A 26,362-nucleotide genomic window follows, 5' to 3' on the forward strand; every position below is an offset into this window, starting at 1 on the left:
CATATTGTCTCCATTCAAAAAACAGCCCTGCGAGGTCAGAGCCCTTCATTTGTCCTCCGACTACATGTTTCCCTTCGTGATCTCAGACCGGCCTTTCTGGAAGGGTAATTTCCCTTTTGTCGTGGTGGAATCCAAGACAACGCACATCATCACTAACATATTAACCTTATTCTTTCTCACAACCTCACATAGCCAGGAGGAGCTAGCAGATTAGCTCCTAAGTAGGAAAAAGTGGCCTACGAAGGGATTTTAAGTCCATTTCTTGGTGTTCTGTAAAGATCTGATCATCGCTCAGTTAATTAACTGTATTAGCATGGCATAAAAGGGACTACTCGGGTTCTAAGCTACAGAAGAAACAAACTATTAGAAATCTCCTTATCTGGGTCCTTCCCTTCTCCAAAAGGCATGGGGCAAAGCCAATGAACCCGCGTAATGGTTGACAAGCAACATTTTAAGGCATTCTAAATATCACTGGTTGGTTTAATAAAATTAATTAGCCTGCCACGGGGAAAATTTACTAGCGTGCTGGTTAATTTCACAGTGGAAAGTCAGGGAAGAGAGAGAGGTAGGGTTGAGGGAACAAACCTTATTAGTTTTGAATAATTATTTAAAGATGTGGACTTGGCCCATTCCAAACAACTTTGATATTCAAAGGCATTATGGCTTTACAATGTCCATGTTTGTGCCCCAGCACATATGGGAAAGGATCTCCCTAGATGAAACCGTAAGCAGATCAACAAATGCTAAGTGACTTATTTAAGATACAGAGCAACCTAGGAATAAAGCCATAGGAACAAGAAGTTGCCGTAAGATTGGTTCTTGGGAGGTTTCCATAATCTTAATTTTCAATTATTGCTCTTTCTTGTCTTTTTAATCCAAACAAGCTGTTTGCAGTGGCCGTGGAAAAGGTGCCTCAGATCACATGCCTGAATTCATTTAATTTGCTGACATTGTCTCCCCCTCCTCCTCCCTCTCCTCCTGGTAATGGGGCAAGAGTCGGTTCTGGTGCATTAGGTACTAAATCTCTTCAATTACCAGCCGGGAAGGAAGATTTAAAATTGTGCTTCAAACTTGCAAAACTGATTTAGTTTTAAAGCACAAACACTTCTCCTGGGGAGCCTAAATTAAACTGCAGCAAGGACACAGAGCTTGCAGAATTAAGCAAGGCTCAGGCTAGTGATAGGAATCATTTTTGGCCCCTTTCATTCGTGGCCCCGAAGCAAGGAGAGTTAGAGAGAGCCAAAGGCGCGACGTGCGTAAGACAGTGTGTTAACTGCTTTGCTTGCAAGCTGTGTGTAGGCCGCTAATCATCTCTCCCTTTTCTTTTCGGATGCCTGGCAGCTATTTTCAACGTGGATGACTCTGTGGTCGATCTGGAGACTCTGGCAGCCTTATATGAAAATGTGAGTGTCGACGAGCGATCTGCCTAGCTGTCGTTTTCAGAATTCTGTATCTTTACTCATTAAAAGGGCGAAGGTCTAAAGATGACTCTTTCCACCTGAGAAAACTCGCAGAGCCATTTTGGGTCTGAGGATTTTGACTTTGTATTCTAAACCTCACCACAGACACACAAGCTTGACTGAGTGAGCCCAGGCAAAAGAAAAGACCCGGGTTCCTCCCTCCCCGTGGATCTGGGTCGGTAAATCTCCTCACGCACCCACAGGGTAGGGTGGAGACCACGGGTACATTACAGAACTCAGCCCATTACGGTTGAAGGGAAGTTGAGCTCCCTGCACAGTGACGGTGTATGCCCTTGTCTCCCGAGAAGAACACCCGGGAGTGGGGTCATGCCAGCTCTGATGGTGACTCCTTGTAACAGGAGCTGATGGTGTTGAATGTAGGCAGCAATATAGCATGATGAGTATAGGTTTGGGATCTTTGGTTGGAGGTCCAGGTCTACTAGTGGCTACTGAATGACCTTACACCAGTTACTTAAACTCTCCAGGCCTGTTGGATCATTAGAACAAGGGGAATTATAACAGGTTCTATTTAAGTGTGTCTGTGTGTGTGTGTGTGTGTGTGTGTTATACGTTTGCAAGAGAGAATTAAATGAGCAGTCAATTTATAAAGCAGCAGCCATGTGTTTGGAAAGGCAAACAACACTGTACGTGTGTAGGATCTTTTGATGTACATAACACATGGAAATAACCAGGCAGCCTCTCTTGAAAAGATGACACAGTAGAGTCAGAAGCCCCATGATTGCACACCCATTCCAGTGCATTTGACTGTTGAAAACGCCAGAACATAGAATGAACTAGATCCTTTTCTGCTTGCATAACGGCATTTACCAGGAAGCTGCCCGGGGCTTTGTAGAATGCTATGATTACCAAGCTCAAAAAGCGATCTGTTTCCATACTAATAGTCTTCTTAAGTTTATGGAAACAGCCCACGGTTTAGTGTCACTGGGCCCAGGTCTTGCCAAGCCCTTGCTGTTTTTCACATCCTTTAACTACACCGTTGTTGTTGTATGCCTTAATGATCCCAGGTGACAGGGTAGAACTGACCCACAGGTTTTCTGGCCTGTGATCTGTACAGAAATTGATCAGCAGGTCTTTCTCCTGTGGAACCCCAGAGTGAGTTCACACTGCCATCCCTCCAGTCAGTAGCCAAGGGCTCAGCCACTGCGCCCCCAGGACTCCTTCCTACGGGTAGAGCAGGAGCTGCTTACTGTGCCTGGGTAGGGAGGGCTGACTTCTTTCCATTCGTAAGGCTTCCACAAATAGACAACAACCCCCCAAAAAAGCGCACACAAGTGTCAGGTTGTTCGAGATTAATAATACATTTGTGTCCTGCCTGGAAGGCAGCATAGTATAGTGGGGGAGAGTACGATTCGGAAGTTAATGAAGTCAAGCTCTGGTAGAATCATCTATCAAATGAGGGTGGAGCAATAAATGTTAAGAGATTTGTTCCACGTCTGCTTGGTGCCGGCACCATACACAGGATCAGAACTGGTTGGCTACTCACAGCAGAGGGAAGCTGCCTGTACTTTGAGAAAACCACGGCATGGTTTCAATGCCCAAACTGGGGCACACAACAAGCGACAAAAGGGAAGATGGCAACTAGAAGTGAAAGAACTTAGGGCTGCCTGGGGGGTAAGGATGGAAACGCAGATGCAGTCTATTTGTTCCATACCTGTTTACAAGGGAGGAGCCCAGGTATTCTGAGATAGCATCAAACACTCTGCCTCCTGCATCCCACTTGGCTCATTTGTTAGGACCATTTCCATGAGAGCCATGAGTCTCAGAGTTTCGCGTGTGCCAGAATCACCCAGAAGGCTTGCTGCCCCTACTCCTGGGACCTCCTCCCTCTGTGGGTCTGGGCAGTGATGCAGATTTCTAACAAACGGCAGGTGCTGTTGGTGCTTGTGGTCAAGGGACTAAACTTAAACTTGTTGCAGGCTCTGCTTTATGCAAATTCTCATGGTCTTCTCTGCTTCCCCTCCCCACCCCCATTTCAACACAGAGAGCTCAAGAGGATGAATTGGTTAAAATAAGAAAGTATTACGAGACATCCAAAGAAGAAGAATTGAAGTTGCTGGATAAACCTGAACAGTAAGTCTGCTTGAACACTTTTCTATTCACCACAGGGCAGACTGCCATCTGCGTCTTGTTGCCTCCCAGCCGGGAATAACCAAGCCCCAGCCGCCAGTGAGCTCAGTCCCAGCATGTCATGCCCATGACCTATTGCACAATGCAGGGTGGCTGTCAGGAAAAGCAGCGAGATTTGTGCTGCTGGATACAGTATCTCACCCCTCCCCTCCTTCCCTCCCTCGTCCCCCTCGGTTTGCTCCCCTTTCTTGCCCCAGCAATTTGTTAATTCCTTCTAGACTAAACATTCTGGCCAAAAGGGTAACCGAGGGAAGAAGAAGGCATTGCTCTGTTTAAGGTTCTGCTGATGCCGTTAGAACGATGACCGCAGCGTCACAGCATCCAAATGCGGTTTTCTCAGGACCCTCTCAGTCAGTGCAGCTGATGGAGCCAGCTTCCGCCCAGCTCGCTCCACCTGCTGGGCCCCGTGCAGAAGCGACTTGTCGTCCTCTCCCAGCTGTGCTGCTGCTTCTCTCCATCCGTCCTCTCACTAGCTTTGTTCCCTCTGTGCTCTGGGCTGTCATTCGCCCCAGAAGTCTCATGCGTGCTTCAGTCACTCTGTCTTTTCCCGGACTCCCTTGGAGCCTGCAAGCCCACCAACCAACCCCAGGGCGCACTCTCCCTCACCCCCGAGGCTTTCAGGACCCAGACTCTGTAAGAATTAGAATGGAGCCAGCCAGGCCACAGAGCCCCTTCGCTTCTGGCTTCCTTGACTGCTTCATGTCCATTTCAGCTCCGCCTTCTCAACCTGGAGGCAAAGCAAAGCAGAAAACACTGAAGAAGCTGAGTAGTCAGGTTCAAGGTAGCATGTCAGCCCTAGAGAAGTCTGAGGTTATGTGGATTGCACTGAAATCATCACACCGTGCCCTTGGCCTTGAGTCCTCTAGAAGGACTACTGGCCCGTTCCCATGGAGACCTGGACGTTCAGGCCCAGGACTAGTGGAGGTGGAGTCTGAGTTTACTCAGCTGTTGACCAACCTTCATGAAGACACTGGGAGACTTAGGTAAGTTGTTCTTCCACGGAGTCCAGTTCAGAAACTGCCGCCCAGAGACACACACAGTTTCTTCATAGCCTGGGAATCTTAAGAATCAGTGCAAATGGGGTTCTTGTGCCTTCCAAGTCAGTTTACTCAAACCCTTACCAACTCCCACCCCTGCCAATCCTGTGTTCCATTCCCAAATCATGGGTTATCTTCATCTAATAAATCAACTCCTCCTAATATGCTAATGAAAGTACCCCTGATAGTGCAGTGCTGGGCTACGAACAGAGATGTGGATGGTTTGAAGCCACCAGCCATCCTGTAGGGGACCGATGGGGAGGTCTGCTTCCCTGAAGATTACAGTCTTGGAGACTCTGTACTGCAGCTCTACCCTGTCCTATAGAGTCACCATGAGTCGGAATCCGCTCAACCATAATCAGTTCTGGAAAGTGCTAACGACTGGGAATTAAGTGACTTGCGATGCGATATGTAGACACTGAACAGGCCACAGCGGGGTGTTTGGATACAGGCCGATCAAGCCTTTCATTAGTGCCAGCCCCATCGAGGTGGGAAGCCGTTCCCCCAGCTAGCACTGGGCAGCCTTGCCCCGTCAAGAGCCAGATAATGTATATGGTAGGTTTTGTAGTTCATGTAGTTGGAGCGCTCAGCGCTGCCATTGTCTGATAAAAGAAACCCTTGTCAATACACTAGAAAAAAAGAGGATGACTGTGTTCCTAGAACACTTTATTTGTGGACACTGACATTAGAACTCCGTATCATTTTCACGGGTCATAAAATAGTATCTTCCTACTGATTTTTGGGGCCCCAGTGATTTAAAATGGCAAGAGCCCATTCTTAGTTCACGAGCTGGACATAAAGACTTGGTGGGCTGGATTTGGCTGCTTGAAGCCACGCGAGTGGCTGACCTAAGGAAATGAACAGGACAGTGGGGGAGACACCCTTGCTTCGGCCCCTTCCCCCTTTGTGTTACTGCCTCTGTAGCACTGTGTTCAAGCTGAATTGAACAGAACCAACTTCCTGTGGTCTCCTTTGATGATCTTATCAGGAAACAAAAAGGAAAAGGTTTTAAGGTTTGTAATGATCCTCAGAATGGCTTCTTGAAGACCCAGAGCCATCGCCGACAGCAAAGAAGAATCGCGTGTCGCCCTGGTGAGGTGCTGTGCTTGGGCTGAGCCGTGCGGAGCGATTGTCACCTTTGCTGCACAGTGAACCATTTGTTTGACTTATACCAGAGTCTGATTCTCTGGCAATTTATTTGCCGTTAGCTCCAATGAGTCGGCTATAAGCATGTTTCACATACTGGAAAATATGAATCATCTACAGTCTTAGCATTGCAATTTCCTGAGCCCTGCAGTGCCCGGACCTATAAATCACCGCACGGAGGGGCTGCCCTCATCACTCACCTCATCAGCTCTCTTACACCCCAGTGCCATATTTCGAAAGGCAGTTCCCTCTGAGGTGCCTTGTGTTCAAGGACCGGCCTGACAGAGAGTCACCTACTGCGGGGATGGTCTTCAGTTCACTCGCGCCAGGCCTCGTGGTTGTGGCGAGGCGAGGTGGGGTTCTGCCAGGGTGGGTTATGCCTCTGCATGCCCGTTCCAGCCTGCAGAGTGACCCCGTAAAGAGTCCACTGCTGTCCTGGGTCCCCACAGAGAAGACATGTGGACGAGTGGAACAAGGTCAGGGATGTAAACTCCCCCATGGCAGAACAGAAGTCACAACGCGACATTAGACTATATGCACGGATCATGCCCACTTGGGAGTTTAGGAAATACCAAACAAAGCCTTAATCCCCCAGCATTGTGCCACTTTTGTGAGCCAAGGAGCTTCTATGGATTGGGTACCCCACACCATGTGAGGCACAAAAGTTACGCGCATAGGTGGAAGTTAACAGCCTGCACGAAACGGGTCTGCATTGGCGAAGGAATGTAAAGAGCCTTTGTTTATGGCTTCTTTGTAGGACACATAGTCTTTATACTCCTGACTATAAAGCATAGGTACCCACACTTATTTGACCCACTGACCCCTTTTCAGAAAAAAGAAAGTTACACAGCAGCCCCCGGCAATTAAAAAACATTTGTACTATAACCCATCATCCAGGGTTGGTATAGGTATTATCTGCTTTTGCCACCCCTCTGCATTATCCCAATGCCCCCACCCCCACCCCAGGGAGCAGTATCACCCACTTTAGGAAACCCTGCAGTAAAGGGTCAAGTTGGACCAGCCCAAGGAAGTCGATCTTTGAATATAAGTCCCAAGGCCCTGTGCTCAGGACTATGGATAAAGGTTATTCTCTCAACCTGTCAGAGTACAGAGTTTAAAACACAGTTGGGGAGACGAGATAGTTCTGAGACCATTGCATTGCTCTATAGCCCTTGAAATAACCTGTATTTTGGGGACTTTCCCAGGTAAATGGGACAGGTCACTGCAATGCTCTCTCTCAGACCTCAGCATGGCTGATTGTGGATGAACATGACATCAAATCATATTTCCCCCCAAATTTGCTCCTCCAGTATTTCATAACTTTTAATACGGGAGCCAATAAGTCATCCTAGACTCTTCTCAGCAGCCCAGGGTGCATTGCGAGACCAGGTCTAGTGCTCCCTAGCTCCTGTAGGATCCGGCTGCTCCTCTCTGTTCACCTGTGTGCCTTCCTGTCTTCCCTTCCCTCGCGGGATATTACCAAACCCCAAACATACCTCCCTGCCACCGAGTCATTGCCGACTCATAGTGTAGGGCAGGGTGTAACTGCTCTGTAACTCTACGGATGTAGACAGCCCCATCCTTCTCCCCTAGAGCAGCTGGTGGTTTTGAACTGCGGGCTTTGCAGATTGCAGCCCGATGGGTAACCACTACGCCACCAAGGCAGCAAAGGTCTAGTAGGTCTCCCAGCCTCACATCTGTCATCACCTCCAATCAGCCAAGCCACTGCCATCACGATTTGCTAAACTAACAAGCTTAAAGTATCACTTCTCTTCCTTAAACCCTTCATTCAGGAAAAAAAAAAATTGTACTCCTTATTTTAGACCACAAAACTCCTCTAACTTCTAACTTCTGCTCACTGCTTCCCCCCTTACTGCTCCCCCCTCCCCCATGTCAATCAACTTGTCTGAGCTCTGCTCAGCAGTGTCCCACACGGGCCATGCACAAGAATCACAGGGTGAGAGGACACCTCCACTGGCCTCCTTCTAAGGCCCCCACTCATGCCTGTGCATGGCTCCCGTAGCCCCCCCATATGTACTTCTTCACCGATGCCACATCCACGCTCCTCAGTAGGCACTGGTGCGTTTTTCAGGATCCACGCAGGAGTGTACACTCGTTAGAATTCTGTTCCCACGTCTTAGCCCAGTACCTGACGCTCAGTAAATGATTCCGAAATGTCTCAAGGACCTGCTGAATCCTCTTGACTAATGCTCTGTGGAATTAATTTTCCATGATGTCCCAAGATCTTTATAAAAGAAATGTAAACTTCCCTTCACCCTCTGTCTTCCTGTCTGGTGCTGTTACGACAGAAGTGCCACGGGGGAGGTTTTCACAACCAGAAGTTTATTCTCTTGCAGTTTAGAAGACCACACGTCTGAATTCAGGGTACCAATTCTAATGAGAAGCACTCTCTCGGTAATCCATCTTTGGTAGGATCAAAGGTGAGGTAGGCCACACCCCAGGGAAACTCCCCTCCACATCAGATCAGGACTACTGTGGCATCCCACCCAAATCCTCTTAGAACTGATTGCTTGATTGCAGCAGAGCACCTCATGGAATGGTCACCTCATTATATAACTCCCGTATCATATCATTACATACCTGCTGAACCATTGAGAATCTAAACCCAGTCATGTTGACATGTATTTTATCGTTGACACCCTTCAATTCTGGGCATGTGTTTGTGATCCTTCCCCGTGCAGAGGGCATTGGGATTGGAGATGCCCTGGGAGCCTGCTGAGTGCAGACCCCCTTCCCAGTCAGCCTTCACTATAAGGACTGCACACCTGCCCATTCTGGTTTTTCCTTCAGAGCACAGGTTGATGCGTCTGCGGTCTGTTTCTTCTTCTTCACCCTGAACCTTCTCGAGAGTTCGATACACATAACTGTGCATCTAGCATTTCCCCCTTGCTATTGGTGGGCTTGGGAGCCACTGGGAAAGTTCTCACGGGTGTCCCAGGGAATCCCCCCTCACCGTGACCACTCTAACTAGGGAGAGTACACAGGTTCAGCTTCCGGACAGGTTGTCTTGTCTCTGGTCACATTGGGAGCGAGAGAAACGCAGGGTGCTGCCTTCAAGGTGGCGTGTACCAGCACCAGAACGCAGAGCTGCTGGAGTAGGTGTGGCCAACTCCACAGGCGTTTTATCTCCCCTAGACTGGGGGAAACACTACTTTCAATCACTGAACAGTCGCTTAATACTAGTTTTATAGGCAGCAGGTAGCGGTGGCGAGAAACAATACAATTGATACGTACAGCAAAATATATCATTTATATCTTGTCATAACGCAGAATATTTCTGGGTTTCTACTTCCATATTGCATCAGATGACTTCTTCATGATAGAGGGATAGAGATTTAAAATGAGGGGATGTTTTCTTTTATTTCTTGTTTCATTCTAAAGGTCTTTTTATAAAGAAAAAAAAAGCGAATGGACTGTGACTAGCTTTAGGGACCCTACGAGACAGAGAAGAACACACCAGGGGTTCCCAAGGCTGTGATCTTGACAGTCACAGATGACCGGGTCTCTTGCCCGGGAGCAGCTGGTGAGGTCACACTGCTCCCCTTTCCGTTCACAGCTGAGTCCTGAGCTCCATGCGCCATTAAGGCTCCTAGCATTAATTGGGCCAACAGCTGATCATTAGACATTTATTAAAAACCAGATCTCCCTAAAGATAAAGGAGGGAGAGATAATGAACCAAGGAGTTTTCTTTGGACAGAGAAAGAAGAAGGCTTCCAACCTTGCTCCTGTATAAAAGCCTTCTTGGTAAGTAGTTGCAAAATGTCAGGGCAATGCCATTATGTATTGACGGAGGCTTTCAGAAATCATCCGTTAGTCATCTCAACTCTAAAAATGACATTAATGGCTTTTAGCTGATCCCTCCTTTGCTGAGTTGGTGTGCAAGCATTTCCACCAATTTTAGCTTCTCCCCCCTCCCCTTCCTCCGACGGCTGGACTAGAGAGTAAGAAACCGTTCCAAACTAATTTTGCAAAAGGCACCAGTGCCCAGCGACTCAGACAGTGAGCTACTGTGTGCAGGTCAGTCCCCACCTTTGGCTTCTAAGGACTTTGAGAAACTAGATTGTGCCTGCTTAGTGAGTGCCCGCTTTGTTCCGAGCACTAAGCTGGGAACTGTTTCTATGCATCTAAGTTGAGAGACAGGACCATAAAGGAGGGAGGGGCGGCGCCGGGGAAAACCTGATCGTTTGGGACTATTATCTTCCTCACTGAGTTTGGTCGTGGTTAGCAGCAGCAGCATCTCACTTTACAATTAGATATGTCTTTTTCATTTTAATGTCTTTAATCACTTAGCTCTAGACATATGCCTCACGTGCCCACTCCCCTTGTTTTGTATAAACATACTTTTAGAGAGTCTGGTGTTTTTCAATTAAAAAAAAATTAATTCACTGTGTACTTGTTCTCCTACACTATACTCTTGGTTAGCGGAGATAAGTTGTTGTGCTTCAGTGTGCTTGTAGGAACACTTTGTTCCTAAAGTAACCTATACACCATGTCTTTATTCATCATCATAGAAGCCTGGGAGGGGGGTGGGGGCACTTTGCTATGAACTGAACACATACCCCCCAAAGTTTCTTGAGTCTGCCCATCTAATGCATTCTTGTTGCTTCAGCTGTCCCTTTATTTTCCATGAAAGTGTTTATGCAGCCAGGTGATTTATTCTTATCGTTGCAGATTTTTACACGAGCTGGCCCAGATCCCCAATTTCGCGGAACGTGCCCAATGTATCATCTTCAGGTCTGTCTTTTCAGAGAGTGTCACCTCCTTGCACCGAAAGGTAGAAATCCTCACAAGAGCTTCTAAGGTATGCTTGTTGCTTCATTTGGCCAAGAGCCTGGCCCTTATTAGGGGTAGAGGAGGAAATCGGGAGGTGGGAGATACCAACTGGAGTCCCTGAGACAAGACCTTTTGAACTTAGGACCGTGTGTTTTCCTAAGTTTAATTGGGGATAGTTATCCTGCCCCAAGTATGAGAAGGAGTGAGTCTAGGAGAGGCTGAGAGAGGAGGAGGAGGAGGAGGAGGAGAAGATGAAGAATGCAACTGAGATGGAGGGAAAGGAGGAGGCAAAGTGGTACGTGAAAAGACTGCTCCTTCTTAAATATCCCAGATATCTACCCCCGCCTATTCTGAGCCTCTCAAAAGACAGCCCGAAGGGTCTAGCTTGTTTTCCTGATGGCGAAGGAGATTTTCTGCATCAGACCCACGCTGGACCATCTGAGGTGTGTCTACATGCGAAAATAAACAACTCTAGAAAGTAATCGGTCAAACTGTTCATGGTAATGAGCTCGGCCACACTGGCATTTACCCTGGCATTCAGTTCACGGCTTTGACTGCCCCTTCAGGAGGGATGATATAAAATAATGAGTTACTTTACTGAGGGTATATGATTTTTGTTCCTCTAAAATGTTAGAGGTCCCAGTAGAGAAATAATGCATGTTACCAAAGTCTAATAAATACCCACTCGTCGCACCCCAAAAAGGAGGAGCAGCAGTCTGCCTGGAAGCCGAGCGTTGCTGCTTTCCTTACCCTGAAACGAAAGAAAACAAAAGCAGCCAAGCCCACGGGGAAGAGGAGGCGGTGTGGGAGCATTCCAATGGGGAAGGTGCACTTGGAACAACAGGAATGAGTGGGAAAACCAACGGGACTGAAGAAAAGTCTATGCACAGTCTGAAATTGTAAAAGTTAACAGACAGCTCCACAAACACTTAATAAACAGTCTGTGGCCTCAAAGACGTCTTTCCTACAGGTTCTGCCAGGGAGAACATACGAGTAGATCTCTCTCACATTTAACTAGACTGTTGATATAGATTGATGGTCCCCAAATAGATTGTTAAATGACGCAAAACTACTTTCTAGTTAGAACTCATAGAAGTCTATTTAAGGCTAAATAAAGCAACCCGTTTTTACCCCCCGATAGCCACTTTAATATAACCATTAAAAAAATAAAATTGTCTAAAATGGAATTTAGAGTTCTGATACTTAATCTGAACTATTAGGGCATGTACTGTTTCTAATGAATTCTTTTAGTGGATAGGAGGAATGGTGATTGGAGTGTTTTTAAAGACACCGATGGCTCAGAAAGATGTCTTTTCCATGTCACCAACTCTTGTTCCTGTTTGGCACATGCCCCACTGAAGCCCCCAGACACGTACGTTGGAAAAGCACAGGCACGTTGTCATCTGTAACCGAACGCCACAGTAATTGATATTTGCTGTCATAGGGTTTGCTGCACATGAAGAGTGTGAAGGACATTTTAGCACTCATTCTGGCTTTTGGAAATTACATGAATGCAGGAAACAGGACCCGGGGACAAGCAGATGGCTACAGCTTAGAAATCCTGCCCAAACTCAAGGATGTCAAAAGTCGGGTTAAGTATTTACTTATTTTTCGTGATGAATGGTGATGGGCTATTACTATGTACATCTGTACCTCTGAAGAGAGAAAACACATAGTCTGAATCATTGAGTTCACAGTCCCGATTTTTGAGTACCCATCTTTGCCTTGGCTTTCTTTTAGCTTCTAAAGGAATATAAGGTCTTCATTTTAGATCTTACCTGGAGTGGTAAAAATCACTACCCTTTGTTTGTGCTAAAGCACACAATTGGGCGTTGAGGGGCTGCTGCAAGGAGCGCCGAAAATATATATAGCATCTGATGTTAGCCATCAAACAAAGCTTGAGTCCACTCGAACTGAGCATGTTCGACGTGTAATGTGTTCATTCCCGAGTGGAAGAGCAGTGTTGAGTCACTGGTTAAGCTGAGCATTTGAACTATTCTCTCGCCCACAGTGACAATTGGGCTGGGGTCTGCTGTCAAACTCTCTAAGCCTGATGATCCTTGGCTCCACACCCCTGCAGAGCCACTTCTTCAGAAACAACCACCCCATGTCTAGCATCCCGTGGGGGGGGGGGCGGTGGGGGGAGGGAGGAGAAACACACAGGCAAATTAGAATTAGACCCATGTGAACAAGACACAAAGGCTGTCTTGTGGGAGGGTCTGCTCGCCCCTGGCCTCCCAGGGTCATAAAGTGGCATGGTGTTCCTTTTAAGCTGCCCTGATTTTTTTTTAACACTCCATTAAGAACACACATTTTTTGAAAGGTGGGAAGGGGAGGGATGGCTTTCTGTTCTAGTTCCTGGTTCCCCAACCCCTCCTGACTTGGCTTTGTGGCAGAAAATATCAGGGGGCCCTTTTTGTTTGCTTTACGCAGTCCCCCCAAGGTCTGCCAGATTGTCTGTTTGTTTTCCTTCTCCATAAGCCATAGTCCGGTGTCCCTTCTTTGCATAGATGGCAACTTTTTTGTTTGTTTTTGGTTTTTTGTTTTTATTTTTAAATCATTTTACTAGGCGCACATACAACTCTTATCACAATCCATACATGCATCCATTGTGTAAAGCACATTTGTACATTCGTTACTCTCATCATTCTCAAAACATTTGCTCTCCACCTAAGCCCCTGGCATCAGCTCCTCATTTTGCCCCTCCCTCATGAACCCTTGATAATTTATAAATTATTATTTTGTCATATCTTACACTGTCTGACGTCTCCCTTCACCCACTTTTCTGTTGTCCATCCCCCAGGGAGGAGGTTATATGTAGATCCTTATAATTGGTTCCCCCTCTCCACCCCACCCTCCGGACATCGCCACCCTCACCGCTGGCCCTGAAGGGATCATCCGCCCTGGATTCCCTGTGTTTCCAGTTCCTATCTGTACCAGTGTACATCCTCTGGTCTAGCCGGATTTGTAAGGCAGTTTTTTTACGTGCATAGGACAAGGCAGAAGGAAAAAGTTTTGCTAGTCTCTAACAGAATTTAGGAAGAGGTGTCACCCAGTAGAGGTAGCACAAGCTGAGATTTCAGCTCTCAACTCTGTCATTGCATATACGGGAGGTGTATGGAACGTGGATGATTTTCATTTTCATTTTTTTGCCCCTTTGAAACCTAGGACACCGGCATTAATCTGGTGGACTACGTTGTGAAGTATTACCTGCGGTACTATGACCAGGTAAGAAATGGCATTTCATGGAAAACTACCCTAATGGGATTTTACCTCTTACACATGGTTGGCATTTGCAAGTTGAGTGATGGGAAGGTGGATGGATGCATTTCAAGTCTAACAGAATCGGAGAGCTGCCCAGCCTCATTTGTTTACAGACTAGAACATTGAAGCCAGGAGAGTGCCGTAGATTTGCAAAGGGAAGCACAAGTCTCTCAGCCTTCTACTGGCTCTTAATCTTCTCTGTGATCACATGGAGAGATGCCAAGTAACCTCAGACCCGATGGCCACTTGTGAGCTTCTTTATGACGCTAGGCCCAATCAATCACCCGTTATAGCTGAATGCATCGTTGGAATACAAAAAGAAGTTTGGACATGATGATGCAGTTCCGGATGGCACAATGGTTAAACTCACAGTGGCTGAACTGAAAGGTTCGTCGAGCCAGCTGTGCCACCGGTGAAAGACTTGGTGATCTGCCTTTGTAAAGACTGAAGCCAGAAACGTCCTCCGAGGCCGGTCTCTGTCCCTGTCCCGGGGGCCCGTGGAGAGTTGAAACCACCTCGGCGGCACCGACCAGCCACAATGCGATTCTGCAGAGTGTCCTGTAGCAGGACTGGGCATCCATGAACAAGTCCTGGGCAGGGAACTTGCCATCTGCCCTCTCTGCTTCGGTAACCCTTGGCAATTGGACACAGAAATGTCTGTGCGAATCCTCCTGAGCATACTTTTCTGTGTTGTATTCCTTCTCATGATATTGGGGGCGAGGGCCCCCCACTTGGAGCAGAACAAGGGTCTGTTGCAAGTTGTTGAGAAACAGAGCAGTGCACAGGAGTGGAAAAGGTTTCCTAGGACAGTGCTGCCAGGATTCCCGCCGCACTGCCCACGCAAGCCGAGTTCATCCTAGACACCGCAGCACCGAGGGGAGAAAAATACAATGGCAACAGCCTCGTTTGAAAAAGGTGGGCAACTTTATCCAGAAGAAGAGGGAAGCGCGGATGAAAAATCGCTGAGAAACTCTCATTTAGTCTCCTGCCTCTTGGTGCAATCATCAGACAGTTCTTAGTATGTGCACGATATCTATAGAACCGGGCTTCTGATTTTCCCACCTCTCCGAAATTTCTGCCCTGATGTGATGACAGGTAACTTAAGTCCTGGCCTATCAGGCTGATGCTTTGTATATTCCACTGTGGGTTTTCTCGGTCCCTTCTTCAATCCACATGGAGCAGGCTTGCGCAGATGTCAGGATAGCCCCGTGTATAAGGACAACACGCCGGCATCCAGCCTCCCTCCTCTGACTACTCCCCAGTGCAGTCCACCTCATTCATTTCGGTGGCCTGGTTTATGCCTGGTGTGTTGTACCTCTGGTTAGATCACTTTCTCCCCACTTTCCAGTGAATTAAGACACCACCTAATTTCATAGGAATCTCTTATAGCCGTACTTTTATTATTGCCTCTCTACCTGTTTTCTATGGTCTAACTCGAGATCTGGTGTCTAAATACCCCCTGTGCTTCCTCATGAACATGCCTCTCCTTCTGATCTCCCCACCTGGAACTCTCCTTGCCTCTGGTCTTTGTATGCAGCCTCTCTTTTCTTCTTCCCCATTTGCCTTAGAAATAAAAAATCAAAAGAGCCATTGCAAAAAATGTTCTTTGTTGCCGTAAGGTGCAGTCAAATAGGTTCCAACTCACCGTGACCCTACTTACAACAGAACAAAATCCTCCTGCTCTTTGCCATCCTGAGAGTCGTTCCTGGGCTTGAGTCTGTTGCTTCAGCCTTGCGTGAAGCCTTCATGTTGAGGAGACCATGGTGGAAGAGTGTCCAAGATCAGAGCATACTGCCACCACCCTGATTCCCAGCCAACCCCCCCACACACCAAGTGCTCTACCATGGGGTCCTTCTCTAGAGACTCGTCCCTCCCGGTCACATGTCCAAAGTGCATGAGGTGAAGTCCCATCAGCCTTGCTTCTAAAGCGAACTCTGATGGGATTTCTCCTAAGAAAGATTTGCTCATTCTCCTGGAAGTCCATGGTACTCTATGTCTTCGCATATATTCCCTTATGCACATGCTTAGATTCCAAAGATGGGGCCATTATGCGGAAACTGGCATTCTGCAAGTCTGCAGAGCGACCATATCCAAGCACACAAATGGGGTGGGGGGGACAGTGTCTTCACATGACTGCCAAGTCCTGAGGCTCCTGGCCGAGCCACGTTGACAGGCTTCTCTCTCACCGGCAGCAGCTCTACTCTCCCCTCACACTTTGATGTTCATTAGTGCCAGATGTGTGCCATTAATGCACCAAATTGTCAGATTCTGTACAATTGTCATAGCTGCAAAATACCAGATAATGAGCTAGTTGATAAGTGAGGAAGGAGTAGGTGCATGTATATTATTATATCTATATAAGATTTTTCTGGAAAAATAGAGACACTTATGAAGAAATAAACTTTCTTTTATGGACACAAAAAGAAAGACGTTTTTAAAAGACAGTTTGATCCTAATCTTTGGTGAAAATGCTCATAAACAGTCCATTCTTTCTGAATACATGTTTAGTATTGTCCTAGTTAAAATACCAAACAATTTTTAGAAGTTTGCATTATTTAACATTTAAATCTTATATACATGGAGACTTGGACAAAAATTGATGGAATAGTTTCAAAATAATCAAAAGCATATAGTACGTTCATATATTGTCGTGTATTATAAAATTACATAATAATTAAAATTATGGGATTGCCCAAGAAAAGATAAACTCAAGGGCATCAAATGGAAAACTCAGAACTGAACCTACATCAAAGTTAGATGAGAGATTTTAAGTAAATAGGAAAAGAACAAAATTAAAATTCTCTCCTCTACCTTATTCCAGAAACTAAAGCAATTTTGCAAAAGGAAATTAGTTAAATGTAAACACATGCAAAAAACGAAATCACAAAAGACACGCAAAAATATTTAGATAAATATTTATGATACTTGATTTTAGTTGGGAGCAAAGTTCTTTCAGAACATTCACACTGATGCATAACCCATAAAAGGAGAGATTGATGACTTTGAATGCATAAAAGTTAAAAAAAATAACAATAAAGCTTTAGTACCTGATTAAATTAAAAAAAAAATAACTTCAAGATCTCAAAAAATAACTCAAGCAAAGCCTACATTTTTAACATGCTGGAGAAAATATTTGCAGCTTAAAGAACTCTTCAGAATCAATGAGATAAAACAAGTCCCCTTCTCCTTGGGGCCGGAGGGAGCGGGGATTGTCAAAAAGGGGCCACATGCAACTTACAAAAGACCAATGGAAGTTATAAATGGCCAATAAGATTATGTAGTGAGATGAAATCTGGAGGATATATAATAGACTACTCATATCATTGTTTACTCATCGCATCAGCAAAGTTTTTTGTTGTTTTGATTTTAAACGATAGAGCCTGAGAAGGCCAAGATAAGGAGAAACGGGAATCACCAATGGGTGGCACTTTGTTGGGCCATTACGTACCCATGAGCAGGCATTCTCTGCTTCAGATCTCAAGGTCAAATAATCCTCCTGGGTAGCCTGCCCTTGACTCACCAAACTCAGACCTCCTAAGAGCACTCTAAAATTTTACCAGTGATGTCACCGGCTTGCCATTTGGTGTACTCAAGGTGCTGTCCCGACCCCACAGGGGGGACGTATTCGTTACAAAGGGACTGTATGAGCTAACAAGATCTCCCACCTTTCTCTGTGAAAGTTACAGAAATATATAAAAGAAACTTTCTGGGAATTTTTAAATAAAAGAAAGTAATCAAAAATTGTATCATTTTCTTTGTAGTAATTTATAATGGCAACTTATTGGGAAGAGCATGCATGTCCAACTGTAGAGACTAAGATCAAAGAGACGATGGTAGTCCCGTCAAATGGCATACTGCCATGAAAAGTATGGAGGAGGAGATTGAATGGCACTGCAAAGGGTTCTTGAACTGCACGTGCTTATAAGTAAAATATGTGAATATAAATACACGCAGAAAGGTGTCTGTGAAAATGTTTGAGTATATCTAGGAGAGCCTATTTTTCAGAAATTTTCATCTTCATTGTTCAATTCCTAAGTGTAAAGGACCCAGGTCACCTTTGCAAAAGAGAATGTGCATAGACTGAATCATTTAGCCAGGCTGCAAGTCCAGTGTTCCGTGGTACCTCTTGCATAAAGTCTTTCCTCATTCCCTCATCTGGCAGAGGCCAGGGACACTTTATCTGGGCTCCTCTCATCACCTGTGTTATTTTGCCTTTTTAGCAGTTATCTCTCAGCGATTTTCCATTGTCCTGGTATTGCTCTATAAATCCAGAACTCCCCGCTGTCTCTCTTTCGGCGTCTCTAACGTAGGTCCCCACCATCACTTGCTGAGTCAAATGGGGAGGCCTTTACAAAGAACTAGGGCCGAGGAGGTGAGAGCTGTTTGCAGGCAGAGTAGGGAAAGTGGGATGACCTTCAGGCGATTAAGAAAGGAGAAGCACACAGGCACATCCCCTGAGGTCTGGCCACAGTGTGGCAGTGGAATTACCCTGAGCAATCTTTGGAAGTGAAGTTCCTAGTCCCAGCGTGGCACCAGCAGATGTACCGCGCAGTGGCTGCCTTGCTGGAGTGAAACGTGTTGCTTAAAAGACTGAACTGTGCCTGTGACACATGACTCTCACTGACGAGAAGTGGCCCCCGTGGACTCAACGTCACAGGGGAGAAGCCGACGACAAGGACATTTTCAAAGTTCGGATGGCCCAGGCTGGGAAAAATAAGAGGTTCACATTTCTGTGGTGCTCTCTTGGCTTGTGCTGCACAAAATGCGTTTCACTCAGCAAGAGTGTAGAGTTATATGATTTATTAAGCCATCCCCTCCCTCCAGGAGCCAAGGTGCTGATTTTTGTGCTTAGTGGGGATGAGCAATTAGCTGAAGAAAGGTGGCTCTTGCTCCAAGCTTCCTTCCACTCAGGTCAGATTCTTGGTCCAAGTGCGGCTCTGTGGAGTATAAGGAAGCCTGTCTCAGCCCTCTCTTTGGAACTCAAATGGAGGAGCGTTCATGAGAACAGCTACCCAGTCGATTTGTTCAGTACTATTTTCTTCTTCTTCCTCCGCCCTCCCCTAGTTTTTTTTTAAAAAAATCAAAACCAGAATTGAGTGTGATCAAAAAAGAGTCTTGGAAACTAGAAAGAGATTATGCCTGAGCCCTTCCAGTGTGGAACAGCTTGGAGCTTTGCGGTGAACAGCTCAGATGCTGGTGCTCCTTGGCTCTTAGACGGAGCCCGTCTTCCATTGTTGGAATATTTGGGGGCCATGGGTCATGGAAAATACATTCTGATAAAACAGCACATACCCGCCTTCTCCTAACATCCTACGTGAAGCTACCGTCCTTAGAGGAAGGGGAAGGGTCCAAAGAAATCTTGAAATCAAAGAAAATATGATAAATCGTTACCTCCAGCTAAAGGCACACGCTTCCCTGAAAGCGCTCAGTAATGGTGCTGACCAACTGAAGACTGAAGTTGATTCACATGACACACGTGTGTACTGCCCAGAGAAGAAGACACAGTTTTGACCTTCAGGGTGTTTATAGTGTGGTGGGGAAGACAGACAAGCCAACAAGGCAATTGTAAAATAAGTGCTGGTCAGTGCGGTGGTACTAATAGCCACAGCTCTTAGAATACACTTCAGAGAAACTGGAGTTAGAGGGAATCTCGGAGGAGGTGTCATCTCTCTCGGGATTGAAAGGGTGTGGTGAGCAGAGGGAGGCGGAGGGCATGGGGAAGAGTTGGAGGGGGACCGTGTTGCAGACAAAGGCCTGGAAGCCAGAGCGTGAGAGGCGTCCTCTTCCATCACACTGGGCCAACGCACACTTTGGTGCCTCAGGTGTTCGACTTGCGTCGGTACATTTCACCAGCCGTCTCAGAAATGCTGGTAGTTTCCCCCCACAAGCTCTGGTTTGAGAGACACAGAACTCATGTCACATAGCAGTCTTCACCCTGCTCACCCATAAACACACCAGGGTGTTTTAATGCCCTGTTTAATGGAGTAGCCTGAGATAGAGGAAGTGCACCCTGGATCTATGTAAAGTAGTTTGTGCTGTACTAAATACTTTAAAAGTAAAGTTATGCTTCACATGGTGTCTTTTGGTCCAAAGGTTAATTCGAATAGTGCAAATTACTTGAACTTGGAATTTCACCCCAGTATCACTTCACCTTTATTAGGAACTGGAGAGCAGGTGATTCCAGTGTGTCTTAAAAAGCGACCAGAAATAAGAGGCACTGTGCAATAAATAAGGTGCCCTGATGATGGCGTGGGTAGTCACTCTTCGAGCTCACCAGCCACTCTGCAAGAGAAAGAAGAGACTTCCGCCCCCATAAAGATTTACACCCCAGAACCTCAGAAGTCCCACTCTGTCCCCGAAGGTCACTGCGAGTTACAATTAACTGACTGGTAGTGACGTTGGTACAATGAGTAAATGCAGACATTCAAAGGTTCTCAAACCCAGAATGAGCCTGTCAGAGGTCAGACACCTTCTTAAAAATGAAACTGTGCCAGTCTCGGGACACGATGGCACAACTTCTCCATCTGTGCTCAGAAGCTCTTGAAGAAATGTTCGATTTTCCCCATAAAGCAGCTTGGTGTCCGCTTCACCTCGGCAACATGTAGCATGAAATGTCCATGGATTTCGCGATATTAAAATGTGCTCTGAAATGTTGACTGCATCATTTGGAGATTCCCGCTTAGAGCCTCAAGATAGTTAGGAAAAGGGCTATGAAGTCTTCGGCTATGGGCATTTGAAATTGCCCTCACACCTTCCATCCATGTGCCTTTTGAATGTTCTTTTTGATTTCCCATTCTCCTCCAGCTGGACTGGCTCCTCTGCAGTCTGCAGCATGTACTTTCTGTATATATTGCACAGCCTCCAACACCCAAAAGAAAAGCTCACTACCATCTAACCCATTCAAACTCACAGTGATCCCACAGAGGGAGGATAACTGCCCCTTTGGGGTTCCAAACCTTTACATCTCTCTAAGGCTGCGGAGTGCCTGGTGAGTTCAAACCACTGACCTTATGATTGGCAGTTCAAGGCATAACCAACTTGCCACCATGGGTCCAAATCCGGGTTCCCTTGGGAATCCCTTAATATGCCTACTTAAAAAAAATTTTTTTTAATATGTCTTACCCTTTTTGTTCATCTTGTAATTTGTGGGTCTGAATTCTTTTCATATTTAAAACTAGGATGGTAAATTAATAAATTAGTGTAACTTAATAGCTGACAATATAGTGGAGCACCATATCTAAGAAAGTCCCAAATAATCCCTGGAACAAACCTAAAAACCAAGACACCTAGAAAAAAAAAATTCTTGTGTTGTTGGACTGTGTTTGTTAACGAAAGCCTGGGGGAAGGAATTGGAGATAAGGGTAAGGTAGAACGAACGAAGACAGGGGAGGGAGACAGAGGCCAAATCGTAAAGTGCCTTGTAAAGCGATTTCAGAGTTTGGAGTTAGTCCTAATGGCAGTAGGGAAGATGGATTGTGGAGGAAAGCTGGCACAGTCACCCAAAGTGGAGAGGGGAATAACTGGAGACGGCCTGAGATATGCAAGATACAAAGCTGGTATTAAACAACTCAGGGAGAAAACAGCTAGGCTGGAAAAGACATGTGAGGCTCAGCTTATCGTCCTCAATGCCCAACGATCTTATCCTTCAAGATGTTTCTCAGTTAAGATCCTCTGTTAGGTATAACTGCAGAGCCTGTCTAAACTATGCCCAACCATGCCCTCAGTAAATGCCTCCTAAAATAAGCTGAACAGCATTGGGAAAGCCTTTTAAAAGCCTTTAAAAGAACGTGGTCACATGTGCCTGCACGCACGCGCACGCACGCACTCACGTGTGCATACACACGTGCATACACACACACAGCTTAAGCTGCAGAAGTGGAGGTGGGTAACGGCGGAAGGATGGGTGGTAGCCGCTCCCATTGCAGTGCCTTTGTATCCGGCACCTTTCAACTCCCACCCACGGACATCCAAAAGCTGACTTATCTAATTGCTAGCATGTGAAACGCAAGCAGGGGCTTTCAATGTAAGTGCTTTCATGTGCCCCAGATCAGAATCTATCTGTCAACTTTTTCTTTGAGTCGTGACGCAACATAGATTGTAACCCATGCCATAGCCAACGTCAATGTCAACAAAACCATAAGCAAAGTGTGAACGACAAGAAGAAAACTCTTTGAAAGAACCACTCCAAATTTGGGACCCAAAGAGGAACATTGTTATGATATTCATTCAAACAGCATTACAGTTGTGTGCGTGTGACCTTGAGAGAAAGTGACTGGGAAGAATAATGTGCTTTGGTTTACCATCTCTTTTAGGAAGCAGGGACAGAAAAGAGTGTTTTCCCCTTGCCTGAGCCTCAGGATTTCTTTCTGGCCTCTCAAGTCAAATTTGAAGACCTCATCAAAGATCTGAGAAAACTGAAGCGGCAACTGGAAGGTAATACGACCTTTTCCATTATTGTGATACTAGCCATGACTATTTTGGAAAAAGCTCTTTTTTTCGAATGTCAGCAGTTTTGTGTATTTTTTTTAAACTTTATTGTGAACCTGGTGAAGGTCAGATCATTGGTTTTACATTCAATGTCTTAGACACATTTGGTTTCTTCTCGTTCATCGCTCTCCATTCAAGGTACCATCCCTCATCCCACTTCCTCCCCGAGGCTCCTGCTTCCATCCCTCCCGCTTTTCTAACCCTCCTGAACGTGGTCTTTGGGGAAGTGTTGTCCTTTTGATCTCAAATGGTTGACTATTCTGAGATACGGGTCCCTCGTACAGAACTTTCTACTGTCTGGCTGAAAATTCAGCCAGGGAAGGGGTGCGCGTTCAGTTCCAGACCAAAGACTGACTAAAGGCTATGGTCTTAGAGGGTCCACCAGTCTCTGATCTGACCAGTAAGCCTGGTCTTCTTTAATGATGATCAGTTTTGTTCGCTACTTTTCTCCCACTCTTTCCAGGACCTTCTCATGTGATCCCTGTCACAGCAGTTGGCTGCGGTAGCCGGGCACCATCGAGGTCTTCTGGACTCAGGATCGTGGACCAATATTTGGAATGGTCCATTAGCCCTTCGAACTCATTGTTTCCATGTGGCTTTCTATTTCCAACAGTCTTCTTGCTTCCAGATTCAGGGAATCTCTTGTTTCCAGATTCAGGGAATTTCGATGGCTGCTCATGAGCTTTTAAGACAACAGTAACCACTCATCAAAGAAGGATGCGGAACATTGTCTTTGTGAACTAAGTTAGCCATTGACCCCAGCGTGCCCTGCCTCTTAAGACCCTGAGTCCCTAGGCCCAGTGACTCACTCGTTCCTTTAAGCTGTTTGGTTACAACTAAAATTTTCTTAACTTTGGCCCCGTGATGCTCCACCACATGCATGGATGTATTTTTGCTGCGAAGATAAATAAATACACATACAATTAATGTGACATTTTCAAACTGTCCCCTGGAACAGCCTTGGTGCAGTAAGGGACACTTTAGCACTCATGAAACTTTCCTTCTCTTTGAAATGTTGGGGTATGTTGTCATCTTCCACGTATATTTGCCCAGCAAGCCCGGGGAAGTCAAGTCAGTTCTGCCGTGTGGCAAACCCATGTGTTAGAGAGCACAACTGAGCCCCGGGGGGTTTTCTGGGCTGTCATCTACTTTGAGACAGGCTGCCGGGAACTTTCTTCTAAGTTGCCACTCGGGGGGTTCCAACAGCCCAGCCAGCGTAAACCATCTGCCACACCCAGGAACCTGTGTGTTTAATAATAGTAATGGTTTTAATAACAGCGATAGGGCTAGGAGCAGCAATCATTTATTCACAGCTTGTTGAGCTTCTGGAATTGTCTCATATTATTCTGATAACAAGCCTAATAGGCAGGAACCCTCTTAGCCCCATGTTACAGTGTAGAACAAAGTCTTAGATAAATCATGGTCACCCAGCCATTGGGAGGTGGGATTTGAACTTCAGTCTTGGTCCAAGAGGGTCTACCTGATTTTCATAGTTCACAGTGCTGCCTCCCTCTCTCTCACAGCACACACGCATGTGTGTGCATGCACACACACCCGTCTGTATTCGATGTGTGCGCATCAGTCTAATAATGATGGTAAACCGTACAGCTAAACATTCTATTTTGGTTCTATTTACATTTTTAATCATTCAAACAAAATACTGGAAGCCCCCTTTGGGCGCGTTTAAAAGATGGAAATAGGTCTCGCTTGGGCAGGAATTTTCCTTTGGCCTTTCTAGGGCTTGTGTTTTCACTGTGGAGACATCTCCTCGTCCAAGAATATAAATACTTGCCTTGACGCGTGTATAACGCCGGTGGAAGGGCTCTACGGGGGATTTAGGGAGCGTGTTAATGTGGAAATGGAGCCCAGAGCGCCAAAAGGAAGGCTTGAGGAAATGAGGAGCTTCAACCAGGAACAGTTTTACACTAAGACATAAAATAAACATTTTTTTTAAATGTTTATTGTGAAAGGGTGCTCAGAAACCCAAGTCTCGGCCCAAGGGCATCTTGGAGATGGACGTAGAGCGGGCGGCACGATCTGCATCCGGTGACAGGGGGAGCCATTTATTTTTACTTTGGGCATCAAACGTCTCTTAAATAACGATCGTGGTCACCAGTGAATATTTTTACCTTGTACATTGCTTTTAAAGGAACATGTGTGTTGTCCCCCCATCCCCGCCCCCGTTGATGTGGTTGAGAGAGTGAATACCATCACAGAGATGCTCCTTGTACGAATATGACATGGGAACATGTGATCGGTTTATACCCTCTCCTAAAGAAATGGCAGTGCTCTCTCTGTCTGGAAGAAGTGCTTAATTCTCCTTGCAAAACGAAACAAACCAACAAGAGGAAGCGGTTGCATGGCCGTCTCTTCTCTCTGTCACCAGCAGCTCAGCAAGGACCCAGGCCGCTTCTCAGACCAGCTGTGGGGACAACAGTGGTGAGGGAGAGCTTCCTTTGTTTACCCTGCAGGCCCTGCACCTCCATCACCTCTGTCTCCTGGCCATGGTCAAGCCCTCGCTCTGCCCTCTCCATAGTCTTCCGATCAGAAGCCCCATCTCTGTGTCCTCCTCCTTCCTCTCTAGCCCTTCTTCCAAGGCCGGCCTTTCAGGCACAGACCTCGGCAGTGCCCCCAAACGGATTCCCTTCCTGAGCTCCCGGGGACCTTGGGGGTGTCAGAGTAGGACGGTGTGCCAAGGGGCTTTCAGGGGCTGATGCTTTAGAAGTGCAGTGCCACTTTCTTCCAGGACCTCAGGCAGACACAAACCTCCTACCTTCTGGTTAGCAGCCAAGCAGGTTGGCTGTTCGCGCCGCCCGGGAGCTCAGACAAGTCGCTGTTCTGTCAGTCCCAACTGCTGCGGTGTCGCAATGCTCTCCCCTGGATTTGTCCAGGCCATTTCTTTGGGGAAGTGGACCGGCAGGCTGTTCTCCGAGGGTACCCATGGGCGGACATGAAACTCTGATTTTTCCACTACCGGTCAAGGGGAAGGGCAGGGGTTCCCTCAACACTCCTCCCTTTGAAGTTGTTGCTTTCTCAAGAGAGGCTCTCAGACATCATTCGGATCTCTCCGTATTCCACGGACATTTACAGTAGATAAAGAGCTTCTGACGTTGCAGGAGCCACCCTATGAAGAAACAAAGGCCCTGGGAACATTGTCTCCGTTATATAGTTTTTTCCTCTTGTGTATTGGACTCCCCCAAAAGATTTGAAGACCCTCAAAGGCAGTGGAGCAGCGGGCGGCTCCCCTCCCACACACATTGAATATTTAAACAAAAAAATGCCCTGCTAATCTTGAGAAATGCCAGTGTTTTAACACATGAAAGGTACCCAGTAAATATTTAAAGAAAATACAGACCATAGGTTCTCTAATGAATTTTCTTGCTCTTCTAAATACCATCTGGAAAGATGGCCAGCGTGGTGGCGGTTTATTTCATCTACGGTTCTCGTTCAGGTTTAAGCTCCCTGGCCGTCAGTCCTCGGTTTGAGCTAAGATTGCATGTTTAATTGAAGAGGACATAATTTTCACACATACAGCAAAGATTTGATGAGGCTCTGAGGTTTATTGTGGCCATTAAAATGCCATGGCTGCTGGCCAAAGCCCAGAAAATGCCTAAAGCTAAACCAGATGTGATTAGCAAATTTCAAGAAGTATCAGGCCCTAGTTCTCCAGACGGGCTCAGCCTTTCAGAAGAAATGAATTTCGAATCCAGTTAACCAGCACGGAGCATTCATTGCATTATCCTGCATGAGGCTAACCATGCTTACGATAGGATGTGAACTAAAGCATTGCATAGCCAACCTATGAAGGTCACTGGTATATGGGGAGGTGTGTCAATAAGCATCTATTCGGGAAGACAGAAGTTTGAATGGCATTTCTATGCAGGTGAACTAGCAAGGAAGTGATCATAATGTCCATTGCCACCTGAGTGACTGTTATCGATCAGCTGCTCAGCATGAATCATCTCCTCCAGTCCTCGCGGGAGCCTGTGAGATAGGATGCACTTTCCTAAGATGAGGACACCAGAG

The 26,362-nt window shown here is 46.3% G+C and overlaps 1 protein-coding gene across 1 annotated transcript in view; it reads left to right on the top strand.

Moving 5' to 3' along the window:
• Positions 1-26,362, top strand: part of FMN1 (formin 1) — a 338,627-nt gene that overhangs the window by 185,445 nt on the left and 126,820 nt on the right. Inside the window, exons 7-12 of the mRNA XM_004712678.2 lie at positions 1,342-1,403; positions 3,463-3,551; positions 10,484-10,613; positions 12,030-12,176; positions 13,754-13,813; positions 22,162-22,282. Coding sequence (XP_004712735.1) covers positions 1,342-1,403; positions 3,463-3,551; positions 10,484-10,613; positions 12,030-12,176; positions 13,754-13,813; positions 22,162-22,282 — 609 coding nt within the window. The remainder of the gene's footprint in view (positions 1-1,341; positions 1,404-3,462; positions 3,552-10,483; positions 10,614-12,029; positions 12,177-13,753; positions 13,814-22,161; positions 22,283-26,362) is intronic.

The sequence above is a fragment of the Echinops telfairi genome, unplaced genomic scaffold (assembly GCF_000313985.2).
Source record: "Echinops telfairi isolate 266 unplaced genomic scaffold, ASM31398v2 ScPeMD7_18;HRSCAF=68, whole genome shotgun sequence".
NCBI lineage: Eukaryota > Metazoa > Chordata > Mammalia > Afrosoricida > Tenrecidae > Echinops > Echinops telfairi.